General features: G+C 41.2%; 1 protein-coding gene across 3 annotated transcripts in view; it reads right to left on the bottom strand.

The window, feature by feature from the left end:
- GNPTAB (N-acetylglucosamine-1-phosphate transferase subunits alpha and beta) overlaps positions 1 to 25708 on the bottom strand; it is a 59996-nt gene that overhangs the window by 17066 nt on the left and 17222 nt on the right. For 2 of the 3 annotated variants that reach the window (XM_059681845.1, XM_059681846.1), the window contains 12 exons: positions 20637 to 20756; positions 18619 to 18660; positions 16110 to 16315; positions 14625 to 14689; positions 13981 to 14115; positions 7461 to 7622; positions 6896 to 7075; positions 6511 to 6681; positions 4826 to 4949; positions 3539 to 3742; positions 1548 to 2653; positions 361 to 560 (listed from right to left, as the gene is read on the bottom strand). In XM_059681845.1, the coding sequence (XP_059537828.1) occupies positions 361 to 560; positions 1548 to 2653; positions 3539 to 3742; positions 4826 to 4949; positions 6511 to 6681; positions 6896 to 7075; positions 7461 to 7622; positions 13981 to 14115; positions 14625 to 14689; positions 16110 to 16315; positions 18619 to 18660; positions 20637 to 20756 (2715 nt within the window). Of the gene's footprint in view, positions 1 to 360; positions 561 to 1547; positions 2654 to 3538; positions 3743 to 4825; positions 4950 to 6510; positions 6682 to 6895; positions 7076 to 7460; positions 7623 to 13980; positions 14116 to 14624; positions 14690 to 16109; positions 16316 to 18618; positions 18661 to 20636; positions 20830 to 25708 lie in introns of all 3 variants that reach the window. The other variant, XM_059681847.1, reaches the window with a different exon arrangement.

The following is a 25708-nucleotide window of genomic DNA, read 5'->3' as shown; positions in this document are numbered from 1 at the left end:
CCTTGACCGGAATCGAACCTGGGACCTTTCAGTCCGCAGGCCAATGCTCTATCCACTGAGCCAAACCAGTTCCGGCATCCCTTCACCTTTTTCACCCAGCCCTGAAACCCCCTCCCCTCTGACAGCTGTCAGTCTGTTTTCTGTATCTACGAGTTTGTCTCTATTTTGTTAATTTATTTTGTTCATTAGATTCCACATATGCATGAAATCATATGGGACTTGTCCTTCTCTGACTGGCTTATTTCACTTAGCATAATACTCTCCAGGTCCATCCCTGCTGCTGCAAAGGATAAAGATGTAAATTTCCAGCAGCTGTGGCTCTGAGCACATGCAAGCAACCCAAACACAAGCCAGACTTACATGTCCTGCAGTTCTTGCATAACTATTCGGTCGATCATGTGAGGCATGTGCGCAGGGACTTTCCTCGATGTGAATCCGAACTTGCTGTTTAGAATTTTGTTTACATATCGGAGGGAATCTGCAAATGTATCTTTCAGTTGCCTCCCAGTATGCTTGCTGTCAGTAAAGTACGCCAACTGCATCTTCAATGACTCTTCTTCCTAAAAAGAGAATTCCACGTAATACAGCATTAGGTTTAGTGCAAAAGCATACTTGGTCAACAAGAGATAAAGGCATCCTTTTATATAACTTAGTAACTAGTCACTAACGATCCATGAGGGGCAAATGACATGAGGACCCTAAGAGCAGGACTAAACTGGATTTCAGAGAAAGTGTCACCGGCATTGGCTTGAGGACAACAGTTGTGTGGTGAAGAGGGGGGCGGAGGGGTGTGTGTGTGGAAAAAGTGAGGAAATAAACCTAGACAAGAACTCTGCTATCCTCACTCAACATCAGCCACTGCCCACCGCACTAGGTACAAGATACTTCCTGAATACACTGACCGGAGTAACACACAGTTCCCTCTTCATCCTCCTTTCTCCCAGTCTGACATCGCTCATGGCTGTGCTTTGTTCACAGTCCGGCCTAGACCACAGGGTTTTCTTGGTCTATCAACGCTGACCCCCCCCGCAGAGGTCAGCCCACAGGATACTTCAAGGATGCCTTCCCCGATACCTCCAGGCCAGTGATGGCGAACCTCTGACACGCGTGTCAGAGGTGACACGCGAACTCATTTTTTTGGTTGATTTTTCTTTGTTACATGGCATTTAAATATATAAAATAAATATCAAAAATATAAGTCTTTGTTTTACTATGGTTGCAAAGATCAAAAAATTTCTATATGTGACACGGCACCAGAGTTAAGTTCGGGTTTTTCAAAATGCTGACACGCCAAGCTCAAAAGGTTCGCCATCACTGCAGGCAAAGGTGAGGAGGTTTCCCTTTGGACTCCTTACCCACACCTCAACAGAGACACTTGTCAGTTAGGGTTATGGAGATAATTAAATGAAACCATGTAAGAAAAAGCATTTAATTCAGTGGCTGGCGCAGGGAAGTGAATAACTGGTGGCTACTGTTATATTATCATCACTTACAGGGTTATTTATTGTTCCTGAGCATGGGAAGGAATAAGGTTAGATGTAACTTACATCAAGAAGATCTTGGAAATACTTTTTTTTCTCCCAGGGCAAAAAGCCCGGGTAACTGTCTGTATAATGTTGCAGCTTTCTTCCAGGCAATACTTCATTAACACCTCTGTGATTTTCAGCATTGTCCTCTATTCTGTTTTCCTCTTGTTCTTTCCCGATGATTTTCTTTTCTCTGGGCACCTGGTTTTTCTGTGGAACAATCAGAGATGAGAGCTTTTCTTTGGACACACTTCCACCTCCCACTTTTTGGGTCCGACTTTCAGATCGAAAGCTTGCTTTGGTTCCCAAGTGCTGGGGTGGAGTCTGACGCTGGTAGTGGCCATTCACTTTTATTGTCTCTGCTGGGAAAGTCGACCTCTGTAATCTCTCAGGTGCTCTTAAGCTGTTCCGCCAGGTGCTTCTGTGAGCCCGTTTGGCCAGTGGGGCCGCCACACTCTCATTTCTTTCCTCTGTGATGTCAGCCTGGTTTATTTTTACTCCAGCATCCTGTGAGTTCATCAGAAACGATGTCAGCAAGGCTGACTTTGATAGGTTGTATCCCTTCATAGTGATATCTCCACGTTCTAGTTGCAAATCCAAGTGAGAGAGACGCAACTGGGCCTCTTTTGGAAGAAGCGAAATATTTACCAGGGGAATTTTCACCTCCTCTTGGGATCTCCCTGTTGTGTTAACATTGTGTCTCTTGAACTTTGGGAAGCGTTTTTCTTCGGGAATATCCTCAAATGGGATTTCCACCTCTGGAAGAAGTGTTACAGGGCTAACCAATGTCTGGTAAGACCTCTGGGTGGTGGAGTTCAATTTCGGTTCTTCTCTTGTGTCAACCTCAACTGAGATCTGGATTTTGAACTCCTTGTCGTCCCTACTTTGAAGTGTGAGATTAAAATGTATTGTAGTTGCATTCATTCCACTGTGCATTATGAGGTGGATGGTTTTCCACTTATTGGCTATGGAAGCATGTCGAATTATGGGGTTGTCACTGTAGGCGCCTTCGATTCCCCTTTTGGCTATTTCTGCGAAGCTGAAATAAGGCAGGCATTCACCTTTTGGGATAACATAGTGAGTCTGGTTTGGGAGAAGAGTTACTTTATATAATTCATGAAAATGATCTAGAGGAGAAAACACAAAAATGACTTTTTAAAAGCTAGCCATTTCCCCCCTTTTCCTTTAATTATTAGAGTTTTGAGTTTTCACTTTCTAACAGTGACTCTAAATGGACTTTAAAATAATCAGAAATTCTAACACAGAAGCTACTGGTATAGGGCTCCTTTACTGTGAAGCCGCCAGCCATTGACATGGAATGCTGCTGTGTCTGACTTGCTACCGAGATAGGACACAATTCTGACAGCAAGTTCCAATGATCGACTTCCACCTTTTGTCCATGTGAAAAAATACAACTGTCTGCAAAAACAACCTCTGTTAATAAGCTATCAACAAGATCCAGTATCAAAACTGTCTTTCTTGCCGAAACCGGTTTGGCTCAGTGGATAGAGCGTCGGCCTGCGGACTGAAAGGTCCTGGGTTCGATTCCGGTCAAGGGCATGTACCTGGGTTGTGGGCACTTCCCCAGTGGGGGATGTGCAGGAGGCAGCTGATCGATGTTTCTCTCTCATCGATGTTTCTAACTCTCTATCTCTCTCTCTTCCTCTCTGTAAAAAATCAATAAAATATATTAAAAAAACTGTCTTTCTTTAATAAATGTCTTTTATTATTTCCAAATTAAGCCATCACCATATATTTTCAACTAAGGGGAATCAGCTTAGTGAAAAAGACAAGACACTGGAATAATACAGGAAAAGATGCAGCCTTAGTATTTACTGTTCTCTAAAGATCTGTGTCCTTCTCTTATTTTTAACTTACAACTAGCATGGCTGCAAGGCTGGGAAAAGGATACACAGAGAATAATGACTTTAAATAACAACAATGAGCTCTAATGCCCAAGGACTTTTATCCCCTTATTCCTTTTCAATAGATTATTATGACAATATATATACCTTGCCCACAGTCGCCAGCATCAAACCCGCAGGACAAGACGTTGCAGGCCTGGTCACAGAACTTATCAGCGAGCCAGGAGTTTGCACACCCTTGATTACAGTAAGAGACACTGTTTATTCCTCCGCCAAAGTGCCAGGGCTGGACAGCTCCCAAGTTCCCGGTTCCCCCGCCTCCGGCACCGTAGCGACTCCCTCCACTGTTACCTGTAGAGGGAGGGGGAAACAGAATCTTGCTCGTTTTACAATGTTGAAAAAAGGTCCTTATTTCTTCACAGCGTTTTCAAGATTGATGCCTGAGTCTTAGGCAGGAAGGGCTCCCTCTTTCCTTAGTAGAACAGTTCGTGTAGCTAAGAAGAAAACAAACTGAAAAGGGGACATCAGCTGATAGTGGGCTGGGCACCTACTAGCTGTGCCACCGGGAAGGACCTCAAACTGTCTCAAGGGGGCGCCTATAGATGTGGATGGAGGAGCAGGAGAACAGGGAGAGGTCTTCCAAACACTGACTGTTAGAACTGCCCAAACATGCCCGAACACAGGTGCTGCCCTCATTGCCAAGTGAGAATGTCCTATCAGGGCCCTCTCTGCTCGTCTGTGTTCTCCCCCTTCAGCTGACCGTATTTCTCAGAAGTGCCTCTGACAGATCCGAGTGAAACACAACTTGAGGTTTTGTTTCCTCCCATACTTAACACTTTTCCAAATCTGTTTCCCCACATGGAATACAAGGTGCCATCTGTGCATGCAAGCTCTCTTTCCTAGGTGACTAAGAAATTAAGATGGATAATGTTTCATAAAAGTTTAAATTCTTTGTCCACTGAAGGGCAATAAATAAAACTAAAAAAAATGTTATCGACAAGTCCAAATATGAGCGTCTAAGAAAAGGAGAAGAGATGCTGAGGAGAAAAGACATTTTATTTCATTTCTCTCTTTTTCATTCACCGACCTAAGACATCTGCTGCTGGAAGCCACCAGCCAGGAGCTCCTACGAGAACCAGTTAGAGTTGTTCTTGCTCTTGAATGTACATAATTAAGGGCAGTCCCTGTTTTCATATTTTCAATAATAAGAAAAGGCCTGTGCAAGTGCAGGGCCCATGTGGGAAAATGCCCTCAGCAATGGATAATATGAATAAACTGGACCACAGCAGGACACTTGTCATCACCTCCAAAGAGTCTACGGATTACTCGTTATTTTAATACAGGAAAATGTTACTTCATGGTGCATGTTCAGTAACGATTAGGAATGAGAACCTTCCATAAACAGAAGCAAATTACCCTCGAATGCATCCTTACCAGAGCAATCCCCACCATCCCAATCACAGGCCGAGTTATTGCAAGCCTTGTCACAATAGCCGTCTTTAATCCAGGAACCTGGGCAGCCCTCAGCACAGTTGGGTACCGGCCATGTCAAATAAACCTATGACAAAACCAGAGAGAATATAGAACAGTTTCTGACAGTCTCCTTCTCAAATTAGAATTCTTTAAAACAAAACTGAGCCTCTGGAAAAAGGTTAATATTTCCCACGGGCTGATTGCACTCATGGGGGGTATTTTGCTTTAAGTTTGCCTGGACCTGAAGGCATTTCCCCAGTTCTGCTCTCCTGATGGTGCTGAGCACATTTACTCTGTTCGTTACATGAGGAAAGCAGAGAAGGACTCAGCTCACGGATCAGTTTCTCACACCGTGGTCTTAGAATATATTCTGAAATAAAATAGCAACAGGTCAGGCTTAACTTGGAGTACAAGTGCATGCCAAAGTAGGTGGAATATAGTCCACACGAGCCACTGCTTCTCCGTGACAACTGTCACTAGCTCCTGAGTGTATCTGAGCATAATCTTGTATCATGGCTGAGAAAAGCAGATGAACTCTGCACATCCTTCTCTGCCAGCGTAAGTTCTGTGGCAAACTAACCAGCCCAGCAACCTGAGCTGGGAGCCCTCCTGCTTTCACAGGCGTGATATGGTACATGGTGACTTCTGAAACTAAAATCCTTACAAAAACATGCTCCCCTTTGACAGTCTACATGCCTTCGCACATTCCATCTGTTTGGGATCTAGTGAACTCCGGACTTGTTCTTCAAAGTTCATCTCAATTCAGATGGGCATCCTTCCCTGTTTCTGTCTGATTTCACCCTCTCGTGTACCCACTGTTTAGCAGCCGGGCACACCTGCCAGCATGGAAGTCACTGCGTGGAGTCACTGATTTGTGTGTCTTCCCTGTTAAGCCACAGCTCAACTCTGCAGCCGTACAAGCTAACACAAGGGAGGCCAGTGAGCAGGGGCACAGGGCGGTGAGCACACTGGAGTGACACAAACAGCAACAGGAAAAGCAGCTTTGTGCACTTAGCACTTACAGTTGCAGGGTTCATTACAAGCTTATGGTGATAAGTCTCCAGCTTATCGATGACTCCTTCTAACAACGCTACCTGGGTATTCCTATTTCCCGCACTGGGCAGACAGGGAACATAAAGGTCAGGTCATTGCTGAGGACCATAAGTAGCTGGCTCCTGGTCTGTGCTTCTCCATCCTGCCTCTCAAAGCCAGAGTGAGACCGGCCTCGATGAAATTTCACCCACCCCTTTAAGCAGAAAATTGAGCTAACTTTCTACGCTGGTCATTCTGCTGACATTGTAACCATGATTTTGTGTTTCACGGTGATTTTGCTTTTTCTGCTGTTGTTGTAGTAGAACATTTAAAGGGTCGGGGGAAAGAGCGGGTTCTGGGTGTCTGAGAATGTAGGCAAGCGAAAAACTACCAATCAACTAAAAGTTCCAATCAACTCAAGTCCTCTTCCTTCTTCTAACATAGCAACTTAAAAATCTTTAAGTAGTTTTCTTTCTCCCAAACAGTTAACTCTCCTGATCAAATGCTAATTTGATCAAATCTGAACACAATTGTACACATATTGATTCCTGATTTCCCGCTAATAACTTCCAAGTGACTTCCGAGCCAGGAATCCCTTCCTCTTAGGTACCCACCTTTTGACCTTTGGAGTGACTATAAAAATCATCTGGCCAGACATCCTTCCCAAACATGACATCGTCATTCAGGTAAATAAACTTCTGGGACAGCCCTTCGATGCGATGAATGTGACTTTCAATAGCTGGTGAACTAAAGGTAGGCAAGTGGCTCAGATTTCGAAAAACATCCTTCGAACAGAAAAATACAAGAGAGAAAGACGGTGGGTGAGAGGGTGTTTTTCTTTTATTTTTGGTTTTGGAAGGAAGGCAGGCAAATGGAAGAAGTAAAGGAAGGTGGACATGGAGGTGAGGAGGGTGAAGGCAATGAAATCAGGGGAAAGTAAAAGGACAGAAAAGACAGAACAGAAAACCACAGCCTCGTGATATACAGAAAGCCACATGCCTGGTGTGTTACTATTGTCACTCGCGGATTATCAAGGTTCAGCCAGGACGGAATCTGCCCATTGGTGACTATGAAAATATTCCGAACCCACGGCGCGTGCCTCTCGATAGATCGCAGTGAGTACCTCAGTTCTTCGTTGTCTTCAAAACGGCTGGCAGAAACATCTTCATCCTGCTTGGACTGAGAAAAACACCTGGTGCTCGGAGATGTAAAATAGCCCCGAAGTCGCGCCTCCCCATGTCTCCCTGGGCCTCTCTGCTCTCAGGGTACTCTGGCAGAATTTTAAAGACCCAGTCTTACTTCGAAACATTACGAAAACTGCAAAAGACGCAGCTCAGTTACAACAGCAACACAGATACACAGCATTTCTTCAACACACTTTTTTAGAAAAGGTTCTTGGATCTGATTCTCGGTCACTTCGGGTAATATTAACCAATGGCAGGGACTGGAACATTAGAAAAGTCCCAGTCAACTCAAGTCCTCTTCCTTCTTCTAACATAGCAACCTATAAATCTTTAACAACCTAAACCGACTCAGGTTTTGAAAGGATCTCTGCATCCCTTACCTGGCTGATGGCACTCAGATCCCATAATAAATACGCAGGACTTAGGGTCAGTTCTCTCCCATCAATGGTCATGTTCTTCTTAGTCTGCTTATTCAGTTCTTGGAAATCTTTGGGGTTGTTCAATTTTAGGAGTGCTACACTGGCCTCTGAGTACAGGTGCAACTATAAAATGACAACAGGGTTACGGGGGAAAACCTGAGCCCTAATGAAGAGACACCTTGAAATTCCCAGTTTAACCTTTAAACTTTAAATATAAATATAAAACATAGGCTATGTATTATATATAGTATACATCTAAATATATATTATACGTATAAATGTCTCATATGTATACAAAGGAATATTGCAAGCCAATATCACAAAAAAAAAAAAGAAGAAGAAGAAGAAGAAGAAGAAAGAAAGAAAGAAAACCTAAACAGGTCAGATGCTTTTCCCAAATGAACAGAATTAAGGCCAGGAATTAAGAACAAGAGGGAGTGGCAGGGCCCTGGCGAAAGGGACATCTCAGGCCCCATCTGAAAGCTGCAGCCACTACTCAATGCCACCCAGTGCTGCCAGATCTAAGAGGACAGGAAATCTCCCAATTTCCTTTTTAAAAAGTATTTAAAATTTTTTAGTTAAAGTTGGCATTCAATAGAAATCTCTCAACTTTCAATGCTGGCTCAAATGATTTTGATTGTCATACGTTCCAACACAGCACATCTGGTCACCGGTCTCTGACCTGTGTTCTAAAATACTCTGCGTTCTGCTTACTCTGGGGGAAAGCCCTGCAGTGTAACCTCGCTATAATTGGTGGGACCACATCTGCTGGCAGGGCGTCCGGATGGCTTTTGTGCCCACACGTAAGATGAATGAGTGTCTTTGGCAGAGCTGACTGCCGTGCTTCCAAAAGCACGTTTGGGGGCAAAGCGTTAGAAGTAATCACAAATTTTTAAGAAGGAATATCCTAAGCATTAACACGTTTTTTGTAATCGATGTGAGAGACACACTGATCAGTTGCTTCCTGTACATGCCCTGAGCTGAGCCGTGATTGGGCCTGCAACCCAGGTAAATGTCCTTGACCAAGAATCCAACCCTGACCCTTCAGTCCATGGGCCCATGCTCTAACCATTGAGCAAATGGGCTAGAGCTTAACACATTTTATAAATAGGCTTCCCTACCTCTACCCAAGTCCATAACACCCTTGATGTTTATGTTCTAAGCCTATAATACATTTTCCCATGAAAGAGGCCTTTCAGAGCTTAAAAAGCCAGAAGAGGATTGAAAACCACTAACTGAGGACAGCAAAATCCTTCTGCCGAAATGACTCTTTCTAACGGAGCCTGGGCTTTGTTTTAAATTTATAAACCAGAAGCAAACACAAATTACTATGGCCTCCGATTAAGCTCTTGTATTTGTGACATGACTATACTTAGCCCATCTTTCAAAGGTTTCTGAGTTTATGTAGGCCCCAAAACTAAAAGTTAGAGTTAGAATTTTATTTCTCTTTTCCCCTTTTTATTATGTGGGCCGTTCACTCTTACCAGAAATGCTTGCATGTGTAATGTCTTCCTAACGAATTACGTTCTTTCACCTTGGCAGTGCCTGGCATACACTAAGCACTCACTGAAGGTCAGCTCTCATTGCTGCCACCATCCTGCCTCAGGGCGAATATTCTTCTACCTGGGAACCTACAGAGCCTCACTATCCACCCTAGGCCTCTGCTGCTCCTTCTCTACCTCCCACCGAGGCCCTCACAGCACCTCTTTGGGCTCCCTGGAGTATAAAAATCACTACTCGAGAATACACCAATATAGTGTTATCATATCCTAATTTAATTTTAAAATTACTGGGGAAATAGCCTTATCTTGACCTCTCCTTCCAAACTGCTTTTATTCTGGAAAACTATTTTGAAATTTCACAGACACTTTCCTAAGGTAAGTACACAATACTTGGAAAGAGATGAAAAGTAAAAAACATAAGGGAATATTTGTGTATGAAAAAGAATTTCTGCCACTGTAACCAACCAGGTTTTGAGTAGTGAAAAAGGGTGGGAAGAAAGTATCCTGGGCTAGCCACTAGGTGGCTCTCCAGTCCTGGACACAGTAATTACTATTCCTGAAGAGACAGGAGTGGTACTGAAGCGTGGTTGTAGTGAGTGCCAAAGGCTGGGGTTCTCAGCTTGGGCAACTGCTTCCATATGTAGCTTCTTACTTGAAATTCTAAGTTTATCTAAATTCTTTAAATCATAAGTTTCTCAAAGAGAGAACAACTGGACATCTACCCCCTGCAGACCCAAGAAGGGACAAGTTAGAATGACAGAGAGATAAAGCGTGCTATCTTTTAAGTCACTAACACTTCCATATGTTTGTTACTGTGGCATTTGCAAGAATGATGTGCCTCCCCTGGCTGATCTGGCTCAGTGGATAGAGCATTGGCCTGCGGACTAAAGGGTCCTGGGTTCGATTCCAGTCAAGGGCACATGCCCGGGTTGTGGGCTCGATCCCCAGTGTGGGGCATGCAGGAGGTAGCCGATCAATGATTCTCTCTCATCACTGATGTTTCTATCTCTCCCTCTCCTTTCCTCTCTGAAATCAATAAAAAAATATTTAAAAAAAGGAATGATGTGCTTGATATGTCCATATATGAGATAATATATGGTTAGGGAAAAAACATACCAGCTAATAAAACTGAAAAACAAATTAGCTCCTTCTAGTGATCCAACAACTCAAACCTACTACATCTTAATATGTGCTGGTGGTTTTCTAAAACTTAAATCAATTCCAGAGTTGTTTAACCTGCTTATGTCTTTATTTTAGGAATAAAACCAAGAGAGGGTATCGTGCTTTAAGAGAGCAGGTGCATAACCAATTGAAGGGAAGTCACTAAAAGAAGGGGCATGAATACAATATGCTGTGACCTTGAACATGCCCTGAACAGAGGTCCAGGCAGGACAATATGGTGTTCCCACTGTGCCCGCACTGTCCTTCCTGCTGAACCATACAACTTGGTCAGCCTTCAAGGATCCCGGGCAGCCCCTTTCTCTTTGAAAATGTCCCCCATGTTTCTGATCCACACAGACCTCTCCTGTATCTAAATGCCAACCTCAACTCTAGACTACTCTTCTCGTTTTGCTACTTGAACACTTACTATGCAAACATACTGCCTCCCAAAAGAGATTACGAATAGCATGAGGACAGCCCCATGTCCTCCACTTCTTCTGCACACCCACCCAGCAACCACTATCATGGAACTGAACCAAATGTGAGAATGCACTTGAGAGCGTTGGGAAGATTTTCCACCTGCTCTAACCTATGCTAAAGAAGTGAACAAGAACAAATATCAACAAGCAAAAACCCACCATAAATGAACATGTCTAAGAAAGCAGGAGGATTTAGAACGAGTGAGCTGAAAATAAAGACCAATAGACAATCTAGTTTCTCAAAAGGTGAATTCTGTGTCCAGCACATACAAAAATTCTACAGATCATAAAAGAATTCACCTCAAGGTATCTCAAACTAGATAGCCTTTAATAGAAAAGATTGATTTCTAAGACTATAGTCCTCAGTAAAGTTTTTATGAATTCAAATCTATTACCTGGTAAAAAGAAACCATTTTCCTCAAGTCCCACCTCCCCTCCAGAGGGTGTAGGAGTGTAGATTTTGGCTTTGATCTAACCAGAATAATAAAGGCAAAGTAATGTTGCATGAATATAGCCCTGGTGCCATAGTGAGGCCTATGGATAATCGTACTGGCTGACCCGTTTCCCTTTGTAGTCCAAGACAGTGTATGTGGTGGTGATGGGGGGGCGGGGGGGCGGGCAGGTTATAGTCACAGCCTTTCTTCTTGCTCATTCTTCAACAACCATTTCTTGAGTGGCCCTCTAAATGCCAGGCCCCAAGATAATCACCAGGGGTACAAAGGTGAACAGGCAGAATATCAGTGAGGGGTCTGGGGCAGACAGAGCTCTCGATGGCCAGGCCCCTGGAGGAACTGAGAGGGCAAAATGGTTAGGCTGCCGAGGCCCCAAAGTCCATGTCTAACGGCCCTTTCCCCCCACAGGCCACAAGGCACCTCTAAGGAAACATCACCCACACAGAGCCCAGCGTTTCCTTCCTGAAAAAGCTTGCTTCTCCCGCTGAAGCTCTGAGTGTGGCTAACGCCATCGCTCCCATCTTCTCTAGAAACACCCACTTCCCCTTTCATTTTTCCTTCCCTCTCCCCCAGCTAAGTCACCAGGTCATGCTGAGGGGCTCTCTCTGATGTTTCTGGCACTATTCTCATCCTTGCACCACTGACAAGGCACTTGCTGAACCCAAATGTCTTGCTGGGCTCAGGCAGCAGTGGCTAAACTGGTTTTCCTGCCTCCAAAGTCATCTTGTCTAATCCCTAACTGCTACACCTTTTCCTGCTGTGTTTCTCTGCCCTGGCTGGTATGGATCAATGGTTAGAGTGTCAGTCCATGCACCAAAGGGTCTCGGGTTCGATTACAGGCAAGGGTGAGTACCAGGTTTGCAAGTTAGATTCCTGGCACCCGTTGGGGTGTGTGCGGGAGGCAGGCAATCAATGTGTCTCTCTCACATCAATGTTTCTCTCTCTCTCTCTCCCCTTCCTCCAGTCTCATTTCCACTCTCTGAAAATCAAAGGGGAAAAAAGAAATCCTCAGGTGAGGATTTAAAAAAAAAAAGTACAGATATACCTGTTTCTGTAATTCTGTAACCAATAGCTAGGAAGCCAAGAAGCCAAATAAACATGGCTGGAATCAATGTTAATCTATGGTTTTATCTACCCAAATCAATAGCAAAAATAGTTCAGGGGAAAGAGGAATGTAACATATATTTTAAAAGAACTGCAGATTAAGAAAGAATTTAACCCTAATCTAGCTGGGCACTACCATATTTCCAAGTACCATTAAAAAAGTAATCAAGGAAAATATGAAAAAAAAACACATATAAATGTCATTCATGTTATCATTATTTACAAAGATTGTACAATGTATCTTAAAACAGTGAAACACGTGGGAAAAGAGAAACAAGCTGGGGAGAAGAATATAAAAAACACGGTCAAAACAGGTACCTAAGTAAGACCTCCCCAACTCTCAGCTCTCCCCCACCACCTCCAGGTCCATCCTTCACCTCCAAATTGTTCAATGACATCAACAGGAACAAGAAGTAAGAACCAGTAAGCTAAACACAGTGGCAGAATTTAACACTTCTTTGTAATACCAAGAAAACCAGGGCCTAACAAATTCTGAGCCAAGAACCTTATGCCCTCTCTTTTAAGAGAAAAGACATCCACGTTTTACAACCTGGAAGGCTTCCGACGGACAGCAGGCATCCTGACATAAGGTCAAATGGAAGGTATACCCACAGGAACTGTGCCCTAAATCAACAAGGCAATTGGCTATGAAAACAATACAAACTCAGTTTCTCCAACGCCTCCCTTCCCCAACAATTCAGTTCTCCACCAAGTTATTCACAGAAAAAAAATGTCTAAACTAAACTTCCATTTTCAAACTGACAACACTTTCAAGCTGACACCTCAGCACGACAAAAAGCATCTCTCAGGCAACAAACAAAGGAGAGAATGCTTTCCTTGCTGGCGATTAGCACAATTTTAAAACATGAAGAGGCCATCAACAGTGCTAATGTTGCTAAGGGTGTGAAAGAAACCATGATCACAGACAATTGAAGAGGTAGAAAAACTGTTGTTCATGTGAATAAAAGAGGAGCAGTTAGCCGGTGACAGCCAATTCGGAGACAGTGATATATGAACAAGCTAAGATGCTGCATGCTGACCTGAAAGACATCCCTAGACCTAGACTGAATGCTAAAAGTGATTCGTTTAGGGCTAGTAAAGGGTGGTTCGATAAATTTAAGAAGTGTTTACTTATAGATTAAACAGTACATTAGACATGTACTGTATGTGAGAGAGGTTAAAAGAAAATCATTTGTGGGTCTGGAACGGATTAATTCAATTTGCATTATTTCTAACAGGAAAAAAGGATTCTTTTTTTCTAACAAATCACTTCTGCAACAGTCTTCCAGAAAGAATTAAGTTCGAGAACCGAGGTTCCACTGTAAATGTGACGGAAAAGGAATGTCACAGGGCAGCCTCCATAGTCAACTCTAACAAATGGCATCCCTGGTCAAGCGTGAGGAGTTAATAAATATAAATCCTAAATATGATAATGGATCAATTAGCTATTAATGAAGGGAGGTTTCACATTATCAAATGTTACAAATATCTGAAGCACATTCCCTTTGAGTAACAGCACCTGACACATAGAATTCATTTGTTAAATAAATGATCCTGCTTCTGAGAAACCTGCAACCAAATAAGACCCTTAAGATTTTACCCAAATGAAGAGTAAGGAGTGAGGATCTCCTATAAACAAAGGTCTGTCTCCATACTGGCAGAATAGAGACCCACTTTGTTTCTTACGATTGCCAGCTCTCCTACGAAAGAAACGGGCCACAAGAGAAGAGTCATGCATTCAATGAGATGTTTGTACTGGGCGCTCTATTGTCTAGGTTCTTACCAGTTTTATTTTAGAAGAAAGATTTTCTGGCAATTTTGCTTTTAGTTGATGTGTCTCCTTGAAGGTCGGTGGAAACCCACTCAGGAAAGCCAAATCTTGCATTAGCACTAGCCCAGGGACTTCTTTATCTGTGGTCTAAAATAAGAGGGGAAAAATACAAGTCCCTTTCCACATCACCAGGCTGGTGAAATCTTACAGCTGAGAAAACCAGCAAAGATCTAGTGTATCAAACAAGCTTCAAAGTCAGAGTTAAGATTACTTAGATCAGTGACAGCGAACCTATGACATGCGTGTCAGAGGTGACATGCGAACTCATTTTTTTGGTTGATTTTTCTTTGTTGAATGGCATTTAAATATATAAAATAAATATCAAAAATATAAGTCTTTGTTTTGCCATGGTTGCAAATATCAAAACATTTCTATATGTGACACGGCGCCAGAGTTAAGTTAGGGTTTTTCAAAATGCTGACACGCCGAGCTCAAAAGGTTCGCCATCACTGACTTAGATCAACATTCATTAATACTAGCAAGCTAGCCTCAGAGAAAAAGTAAACATTAAAAAGTCTCTCAGAGTAAACCAGCTTTATTACTCATACTTGTATTCTAGTCTACTGCAAGGACAAAATTAATTTAAAATAACATACCAAATAGCCCCTCCAAACTGTCTGTTTGCTGTTTCCCTTAAAGGTTTCCGCATGGGCGTCTTCAACTACAATAAAGAATACAACAAACAAGCCAATTTTCAATGAATACTTAACTATCACATCTGACAGGACACTGTACAAAGCATTCTGAGAGCTGATAAAACAGTATAATACATGGTCTCAAAGAAGGTCGTTAAGGGAGACAAAACCATCCAACAAAAGTGGAACGATGCAATGCAGTGTGGAATTGATGTTAAATGTTGCAATAGAAAAGGAGAGATTCATGCGGGCAGCAGAGACATGGAAATGACAATTGACAGAAATCACAGCTGTAGGAGCAAACAGAAGGGAGCTCCTGGAAGCCAGGCCAGTGGCGTTTAAACTAACAGTGGGGACCCACTGTAGATCCTAGGGTTCCTCAAGCGTCACAACGAACTGAGGGAATGCTGAATAGATTAGCTTTTTAAAAGGCTAAATGATAAATTCTTATATAACTACCTATACCGTATTGGTCATTTGGGCTCTGGCTCCCCCTTTTATTTCTTTTTTTGCCTCTGGCTCTTTAAGAAACGATCTGCCATTCCTGACCGAGATAACTGAGGATGGATGATAAAGAGTGAGCCTGTGTCCCACTATAAATGTAATCTCCACGAAGGCAGGAATGTGTCTTTTTGGTTCTCTGCTGTATCCCTATTACCTAGAACAGTGGTCGGCAAACTGCGGCTCGCGAGCCACATGCGGCTCTTTGGCCCCTTGAGTGTGGCTCTTCCACAAAATACCGACTTCTGCGCATGGGCCATGAAGTTTCAATCGCACTGTATGTGCGTGCCTGCACGTGGTATTTTGTGGAAGAGCCACACTCAAGGGGCCAAAGAGCCGCATGTGGCTCACGAGCCGCAGTTTGCCGACCACTGACCAAGAACAACAACCAACTCAGAGCAGTGGCTCAATGAACCTTTACTTAATGAATATAATAAGTAGAGCAGTCAAACAGAAACCCAAGTGGGAATTCAAAAAACAGCTTTTAGAAGACTGCAGTTTAATGCACATTTTACTAATTAAAATCAAGTCTTTGCTATTCTATAAAATTAGTGGAGGAAAATCCAAGATTCTCTCCATAGGTGTTACAACTGAGTCATAACTGTTAACATATTGTCATTTTTTTCTTCTTCAGGTGAAATGTTTTCAGAGTACCTTAATTTAAGGACATCTTCATTTAAAAAACAAACAAAGCTAACTTTAACCAAATAATAAATCAGATAACTTGCTATAATTTGTCAAAGATTATCCCTTTACTTTCCCTATATATTTAAAATACAACAAATAGAAAAACCTAGGTTATTTATACTGAGTAAATAGTGCTCGTCGAAGCGAGCACAAAAACTGAATTTCTTTAAAACTGCATCATTTCTGTTCCACTCAGAATTTTTAAATTCAAACATCCAATGGTAACATGACTTTGAAATACCCACAAGAAGACCTTACCATTCTTAGTACTATCAAAAACAACCACTGAAACATTAGTCGAAGGGTTTTTTGGTTTTGCAACATTGAATACGTCGCTGGCAAGATGAAAAGAAGGGTAAAGAGATGGCAGGTCCTTCAGTGTGACGTTGGCCGGAAGGGCTGGGTCCAGGACAAGCATTGGCACCTTAATGCAGTGTGTCAGCAAGCATTCCAGCTGCTTCTCACTGGAAAGAAACACCAACACCCTCACAACAACATTCTTGAAAAAATCAATCAACACTAAAAAGCTGGTTGGTACCACTACATTTCCCAGATGTTTGTCTAATAGCCTATTAAAAATTATATATATATATATGTGTGTGTGTGTGTGTGTGTGTGTGTGTGTGTGTGTGTATATATATATATATATATATATATATATATATATATATATATGCCTAATATGCAAATTGCCCACTCAGGAGTTTGACCAGGACACGGGGAGTTCAATTGCCCACTATGCAATGACATGCGGTGACCACCAGGGGGCGGCATGGAACGAAGGGAGGCCCTGGCCAGCAGCCGGAAGGCCCCAATCGGCCCTGATCGCTTCCAGGCCTAGGGATGCTACTCGTGCACGAATTTTGTGCACCGGGCCTCTAGTATTTTAATAAACAAGGAATTTTATCTAAAAAAATAAAACTTAGTAACTTAGAAGTATGATATATAAAATCTTTAAACAAGTGCAAATCTAAAGATAGAGTTTTCGAATTTCTATTAATGACTGCCACCAAAATGTAATAACTCAAAGTAGCGCCAAAAAATAGCATTTGATTACTATCATTTTAAACATCACTCATAATTCCAGTAAAGCCCATTAGGCTGAATAGAAAGTTGATAAATTCTGTTTGATAGAATGTCATCATACTACTCACAACTTACCAAGTTCAATTAGAATACAATCAAATATATTGGATATGATACAACACTGATGCAAACAAAAGTAAATGATACAAGGTTCTAAGATAATTTCATATGAGACATTTCTATCTACACCTAAAAAATACCTAGAATAAACACATTATCTAAACAAACGAACAGGCAAAAGACAGAGCTAGAGAATTCACAAAGTGATAGCAATGACTCTAAATAAAATTGTCCAACCTAATAATTAAAGAAATGCAAAAGAAAACAGTGTTTACTAAATTAGCACCCTTCAAAAAATAGTGACTCAATGTTAGCGCAAGCACAGTAAACCTGTTCCTCTCCAAAACTGTTAGTATCACCATAAATGTTCACCATTTCCTATTTGGAAATACATATACTATATATCCATATAGTAAAAAAACATACACATGCTTCTTCCTCAGTAGTATACTTCCATGAATCTAGTCCAAGTAGGTGAAGAGAAATAGGAAGAATAAATAAACCCACACACAGAAAATGCCAGACCCCCAAAAAATATCTAAAGTATTGACAACAGTAAAAATATGTAAGTGTCCAACATTTAGTAAATTATAGTACAGTTACTTTATGGGGTATTATACAACTATTAAAATTGCAAAGAAAGAAGCATGAAGATAATTTATCAACACAGAAATATTTAGGATGGTATAACATTTTAAAAATAGGATAGGATACAAAATTGTACATAGATGAAAAATTAGAAGTATAAAAGCATGCATGAAAAGAGAAAAATGATCATAGTTGTTTAATGAAGACCACAGAATTCTGCATATTCTTTTCCCTTTCCTCTCAACTTTTCTGTAATGTTGCATCATTACTTTAAATAATTTAAAAAGCATTTAAAAATAATAGTATTAACAGTAGTATATATAAGTAAATATAAGTAACATAAACAGATGATTCAGAAGGTACTTCTGGATCTCAAAATTGCTCAGGATCATATGAATAATTATTTCATTTTTAAGTCTAATGGTTAAGTGGGGAAGTGGCCATTAACAGAGATTTCCACTTCTCAGTGAGACAGTCTTGTTTTAAGGATCTAAGTCAGGTATGATTCAAATCAAGATAGATGTCTCAGATTTTTGTCACTGAGCTAAATTCCCTTCCTAGTCCTCAAATATAAGACATACAACTTCAAAAAAAAAAAAAAAAAGACATATAACTTCGACAGAATTTAAAGGTAAGAAAATATACATTAAGTACATAATTAAATAATGGATATAAATGAAACACTGGAGTTAGAGTTTAAGTGGACCAAGAGAATAGTACACCAAGACAGATTAATGTGAATGACAGAGAAGAAAAACCTTTCTAACCCTTCCAAAAAGTGATAAAGCTTTGGTTAGTTAGCTACAACCCAAATAACCAGATTCCTCAATCAACTACACCTTTGACACTAAAAAATTTCCCATCTAATGAATGCACAGTAATTTGGGGGTCAAAAACTGGCCGAAGAGGGATTGAATAGAAGTAAAAGAGTTAACACAAAATACTGTGTTCCCAGCAGAAATGGGTGTGAACCTGGAAGTTTCACTTCAGTCCTTCAATTTTTCATTCCTGAGAGAAAAATCAAACTGCTTACCTCCTCTTAGTTGGTTCTGTTGTGTTCTTCCCAAGGATTTCTCTAATGAAAGCAAACACATTTCATTACATATGCATGGACCAGTGCTGGCCCTAAATGTGAATAAGAGATGACTTACAACATTGATTTTTCTTGGTTACCCTACTGGAACTAACCAGTAGGAAGTGCTATAATGCTTGCAACATTTAAGGTACATTATAAATTACACATTTCAATGACATATGATCAACAAATATTGTCAGGTACCTTCCACAGTTATGACAGATTACTTAAAATAGAAGCTTTTACATCTTACTAAAGGGTGTCCCAAAATTCACGCAAGATTTGAATTTTACGCCATTTGTGCCATAAAGTGTTGCCAACAGGAAAAAAAAAGATAGCGTGACAGCTGACAGTTCAGGGTTATTAAAAATGGAGCGCTACATGAAAGAACAACACGTTTTCATTGTTGAGCAATATTTTAAAAATAATGAAGGTTTGGCAGCTACAGTTCGCAATTTTCGTGCAAAATATGGTCGGAATGGTGATTTAACTTCATCAACTGTGAAGAGATTAATTTAAAAATTTAGGGAGACAGGATCAATTAGTGATCTTAAACACTCTGGCCGTCCTTCACCAAGTCGTTCAACACAAAACATCGAAGCAGTTCGTGAGAGTGTTGCTGAGAGTCCAGGGACATCCATTCGGCACCGTGGTCAAGAATTGGACATTTTGAGAAGCTCTCTACAGCGTATTCTCACGAAAGATTTGCATCTTCCTGCTTACAAAGTTCAACTGACTCAAGAACTGAAGCCTACTGACCACGCACAGCGAAGAGAGTTCGTTGACTGGATTATGGAACAACAACAAGTGGATGTTGATTTTTCGAACAAAATCATCTTCAGCGATGAGGCTCACTTTCACCTTGATGGCTCGGTTAATCGACAAAATTGTTGCATTTGGGGTCCAGAAAATCCACAAGTGATTGTTGAGAAACAAATGCATCCACAACGTGTCACTGTTTGGTGTGGACTTTGGGCTGGAGGCATCATCGGACCATTCTTCTTCGAAAATGCGGCTGCTCAGGCAGTAACAGTTAATGGTGCTCGCTATCGCGACATGATAATCCATTTACCCGATATGCTATTCCATACATAACCCTATACTGTATACTTTATGAATCAATAAAAAAATTACAATTTTTAATTATAAAGCTGTGTTTTCTATCAAAATTACTTCTTGCGTGAATTTTGGGACACCCTTCGTAAAACATGGTACCAGGCTGTCCAAGCTGTTTTCATGCCCTGGGAAGGTCGTCCATCATTCTCTAACACCGAGAGAAAGACTATTTGTTGCAGTTTAACCTGGCCAATGACCTGCGACTGGGTGGCACCCATTACATTCACAAAGGAGTGAATGGAGAAGTTCTCAGCAAACACTCCTGAGGAATCAGAGGGGAAGTTACATCAGCGAGGTCCCTAGCTCAGAAGGCTCTCCAGAAGCCCACTGTACCCACCTTTCCCAGACAAAGTAAATGAAAGGAAATTCCACATTAAAAAGAATTACCAAGTTTTTAGTTCCATAGTATATTAATTGATATTAAAAGGGAATATATTTTTTACTGTCTTTACTGAATGGAAAACATTTAAATCTGTAGGCCTGTTTTCTTTTTCAAGGGAACAATCTAACTTACTGTATAAAATGTAATGAGACCTCATTTCCTGAGGATGCCTGGGACTCAGATTGAGCAGGAAGTCCAGATCTCCTCTGGGAGGCCCCTCAGAGACCAAGGCCACCATGGAGTGCCACAGTCTAAAATGATCATCTAACAAAGTGAGGCCAGGATCTCACCAAAGTGGCTGAGTCCCCTTTGGGCACCAAGAAACCAGGTTCAGACATATGGCTGCCAACATCTTGCAATGGCATGAATTTGAGATGCAGATTTTTGTTTGGATGGCTTTGTAAATGTCACCTTACCCTTCTGAGCTGTACTGTTACTTGTAGAATGTTGTGTTTTGCTTTTCAAACCTCAGCTTTACCTCATAGCTTTCTGCTCCTCTTCCATCTGTTCCCTGACTTGATGCAGTTCCTTCAGTAGTTCAAGGTCGGTGCCATTCACCCAGGTGTATACCACGTCGATGGGCATGGGCAGACAGAGCCTAGGGCAGACCCACAAGTCCTCAAGCTCATATGCATTTTTCCAATATATTTGAAGAGTATGTCAGGTTTAAACTTAGAGGTCATGAAAAATTAACGAGAAGGTAATTCCAGCATGACATATATCACAGATTTGCACATTTCAAACTGGAGCTGAGGGACAAATACATGCTGGAGAACTTTATGCAGTTGATCTACTTTATGTAGTTGGCATCATTTGGTCCTCTCAACCACCTTGTAAAGAGGCTACTATCACTCCACATTTAAGATTGGGGTGGGGGGGGGGGGGAGGAGGTCTTAGAAGTGCCCATCAAACTGATACATTCTCAGTTTAGTGAAAATTGGTATTCAAATGCAGCTAAACATAGAAAAGAATTAGAAGCTTAAAATGACTGAAGAGTTATCAAGCAGTCCAGAATGAAGACCTAGCTCTATTGAATGCTTAGCCTTCCTGTTCCTTGCTGCCCCCAAGTCCTAGAAAGTCCCTCCCCTAGAATGCAAGCTCCAACAAAGCAGGAAACTTCCGTTTTATTCCCTGAAATACCCAATAGATTAGAAGAGTGTCTGGCACATAGGAGCTGAGTACATATTTGCTGAGTGAGCCAATTATTTCTATGAGACACTAGCACAGAACTTCCCAAACATGCTCAACTTTTTTCCTCATTATCCTCAAAATAAGAGGCAGACAGGCTTTTAATTCTTTGTTTTGTTATTGTTGTTGTTTTTTTGCTCTTTGTGTGTGCGTGTGTGTGTGTGTGTGTGTGTGGCGGGGGGGGGAGGGGGGGCGGTGTTGCTTTTAATTCTTGAGTATCCTTTCTAAGCCTCATCTTAGTGTTTCTGTTCAGGTTGTACCTCTGATAAAAGCTTTCTTTCCCTTTCTTTCATCAACTTACCCAATTCTACCCATCTTTCAGGGTCTGCTCTAGACATATGACACAGGAGTTCACAGTGACATATGATATATACTTTGGATGGTTCTGTGTATAGTTTGGTCTTTTCCAAGTAATGGTAATGGTACAACTTCTTCCCCTCCCCTTCCCCTTCCCTTTCCCGTTTCCTTTCCTTTCCTTTCCTTTCCTTTCCTTTCCTTTCCTTTCCTTTCCTTTCCTTTCCTTTCCTTTCCTTTCCTTTCCTTTCCTTTCCTTTCCTTTCTGGCCAAGGATCAAAGCTTACTCTCCTTTTGTTTTCCTCACAGGCAGGCTCCGGTTAAGGCCCACAACAGTACAAAGGGCTCAAGAGCCTAACCAACCAAAACATCACGTCTTTGCTTGTGGCTACAATCATACCTTGCAGCGCAGGGTTAATTATCTCATGGAAAATAAATGTGGTTTGGTGGGTAAATCTTTCCTATTAAAAAAGGAAGAAAAATAGAAGTGACAACAAGTTTTAGCTTAAAAGAAGCAAGTGAGCCCTAGCTGGTTTGGCTCAGTGGTAGAGCGTCGGCCTATCAACTGAATGGTCCCGGATTTGATTCTGGCTAAGGGCACATGCCCGGGTTGTGGGCTCAGTCCCCAGTGGGGGGCATGCAGGAGGCAGCCAGTCAATGATTCTCTCTCATCATTAATGTTTCAATGTCTCTCTCCCTCTCCCTTCCTCTCTGAAATCAATAAAAATATCTTAAAAAAAAAAAAAGAAGCAAGTGAGATGAGGAGAGAAAAGGAGTGTCTACTCATTCAGTGAATAAGTGTTTACTGAGCACTAAGTATGTGCTAGGCACTGTTCTAGATGCTGGGGATTCAGCAGTAAGTAAAACAAAACTCAAATCTGTGCTTTCATGGAGCTTACATTCTGGAAAGGTGAAGACGTGAACTAAACCAAATATAGTCAGATGATGGCCAGTGTTATTACGGAGAAAACGCAGAAAATGCGGATACAAAGTGTGCCTACATGGGAGGTCAGTGTTAAACGGGGAAATCAGAAATGGCCTCACTGGAAGATGGCATTTCAGCAAAGATGGGAAGGGAGGGAGGAAGTAAGCCATGTGGATATCTGGGGGAAGAATGGTCCAGAGGAAGGGAATGCCCTGTGCAAATGTCCCGAGGCAGACACCTGTTGGGCACGGTCAGAGGCCAGTGTGGCAGAAGCAACGGGACAAAGGGAAGAACAGAAGAGGAGGTGGAGTTAAAGAGGTACCAGGGGACGAAGGGCTTCATGGGAAAATAAGGAGTCACCTCACACTCAGGCCTGTGTGATGGCTAGACTAGCACCTACCAACCCTCCTGAGTCAAGGTTCACCGCTGCCTGCAAATTAAAATCTAAACTCCTACACACTCTGCACCCTGTTTTCTAGACACTCCAGCTGTATGGCCTTACCCAAACAGGGTAAGACCTTGCAGGCTTTTGTGCTTCCTCCTCTGCCTGAAATATCCTTTCTTTCATGCTTCTTTCAACCACTTCCTCCTTCCCCATCGCCCTCTTCCCACTGCTCCCACGGAGAGCATGTACTGCTCCACATGCAGCTCCCACCGTGCTCTGTACACTGAAGAATCCTTAGCACAGTGAGTTGGACTGTTTCTTAGTGTCCATCTTCCCAGTCCAGTTGCAGTATCTCTGGGCCGAGATGTTATGCATTCTGTGCCCTGCTTCATTATTTCCTCTCTGTCCTTTATCTTCAGGCTCTCTCTTCCATCGTCATGGTGTGCAAAACGCTTCCTCATGTGGGGTTTTTCTCTGCTCGTATCCATATCAATGGTTCTCAAATGCTTGTAGGAATCACAATCTCCTGTAGGACTTGTAAAACAGACTGCTGGGCTCTATCCCCAAAATGCCTAATTCACTAGGTCTGGCCTGGGGCCCCAGAATTCACATTTCTAACAAGGTCCCAGATAAAGCCAATGCTGCTGGTCTGGAAGTTAATTTTGAAAAGTGCTGATTTATATGTCGATTTTAGTTCACATTTTTAAGTAAAAACAAAAACAAAAAACTGCCCCCCTAAGATGTCAGTTCTATATGAGTTCTGCTTATTCACCACTGCATGCTTAGGAACAGTGCCTGGTACATGAATAGGGTTTAATATATACTTGTTAACTAAATAAATATTAGTTCATTCCCTCAACATATTGTTCTTTTCCATTTAAAAAAAAAATGCCTCACATTACTCTCATGTAAATTATCTGAGGTCATCCCACTCCAACTTCTTGAGTTGCTCAGACTGAAAATTTAAAAAAAACTGCTTAAGTAATTTATTTTTAAAAGATTTTAAAAAGAAAAAAAAAGAATTTTATATTCCAAAGCTTTCCTGTAAAAGTACTTATCTGCTATTGAAGATTTCTAAAGTAGAATCAAGAGATAACCATACATATTCAAATGAGGAAAACAATATAAGTACATAATGCATTTATGTACTGCTTCTTCTAAGGCTGTATTATAAGATCAATTTAATTCTTTGGTGTTAAACTAACAAGCCTAAGGAGACCATGTGACCTGCTCTGGGTCAGTGAGTCAATTGTTTTTCTATTAGACACGGTCGCAGTGAGTGTGAGTCTTTCATTCTAACCACGAGACCACTATCTTAGTTTCCAGACGAGATGGGAGTCTTTATCTTAGCCTGCAGACTATCAGTCACCTATGACTCAAAACAAAAGCTGTGGTGACAGTGACACAACTTTTATTTTAATCAATTTAGCTTAAATGAAAAGTAGGTAAAAAAAAAAACAAAAAACTTAGAACTTAAATAGTAGCTTAGAACCAAAAAGTTGGAAGAGATTTTATACTTAATATCTACAATTTAGAAAAGACAAAACTGAGCCCCAAACAGACATAAGGCCTCACAATTTGCAGTAAATAATTTATATATTCACTTGTTACTGACATGTAGAATGGGATTTTTTTTCCCATTCAGGGCAAACAACATAAAAAAGACATAGAAAAACTAGCAAAATCATGAAACTTCCTATAAACATTATGATATTCTAAAATATATTATTAGAACATGTGATATGTTATATATGAACCATTTACTTGTCATCATCAAAATTAGGCAATTTTAAAATACCCCTGCTTAAAAATCAAACTACATTTTAATGCAATCAAAAAGCAGGAAAAGAAATATTTAACACACACAAAAAAAATTTCTTCAGAAAGAGAACAAGAGTTTGATTAAAACTTCGGACCTCAATAGTTGTATTTTCTAAGCTAGTTTTCCTTCTAAAGGCTGTGAAGCGCTTGGGGCAGGGATTTATACAGCTGCACCCTCAGCACCCAGCACAGCAGAAGGCACAGTAGGTTGACTGGGTACTCAATAAATGGTTGAGTAAGAAAAAAGACAGCCCATTTTGAGCTTTCCTTAGAAAACTCAGCGTTACTAAAATGAAAATTGGAGAAGCAGGGAAATTCTATTTCATTAAGAATTCATTAATGCAATGGTTCTCAAAGTGTGGTCATCAGACCAGCAGCACAGTATCATCAGTGAACATGTTAGAAATAAAAATTCCCTGAGCCCCTCTGAGACCTATGGACCCAGACACTTCTGGGCCCGGGAGAAAGCCTGTTTCTCATCCTTCCATGAGATTCTGGTGCATAATAAAGTGTGAGAACTGCTATATTAAGGAAATGGTTCTCAAACTTTTTAGTCTCAGACCTTTCACACTCTTAAAAATTATGAAGGCCCCACAAAAAGCTTTTGCTTATAGGTTATAACTATGCACACCTAACATATTTTAAGGTAAGTTTTATAATATTAATTCATTTCAAAACAAAATAAAGCACTTCACATGTTAACTGTTCGTATTAATTTTTTTAATGAAAATAACTATTTCCCAAAACAACAAAAAAATTTAGTGAGAAGAGAGGCACTGTTTTACCTCCAATCTCCTGTATTCAGTCTGTCCCCCTTATGTTGTTTTGGTTGAAGTACATGAAAAAAGCCCAGGCTCAAACAGATATGAAATTGGAAAGAGGAGTATTTTAGTACCCTTTTCAGATAATAGTGGATATTCTTCTTTGCTGCCGCACC

This window comes from Myotis daubentonii, chromosome 2 (genome assembly GCF_963259705.1).
Source record: "Myotis daubentonii chromosome 2, mMyoDau2.1, whole genome shotgun sequence".
Classification (NCBI taxonomy): Eukaryota; Metazoa; Chordata; class Mammalia; order Chiroptera; family Vespertilionidae; genus Myotis; species Myotis daubentonii.
Note: the sequence above shows the minus strand (reverse complement) of the source record. Positions and strands in the feature narration are given on the sequence as shown.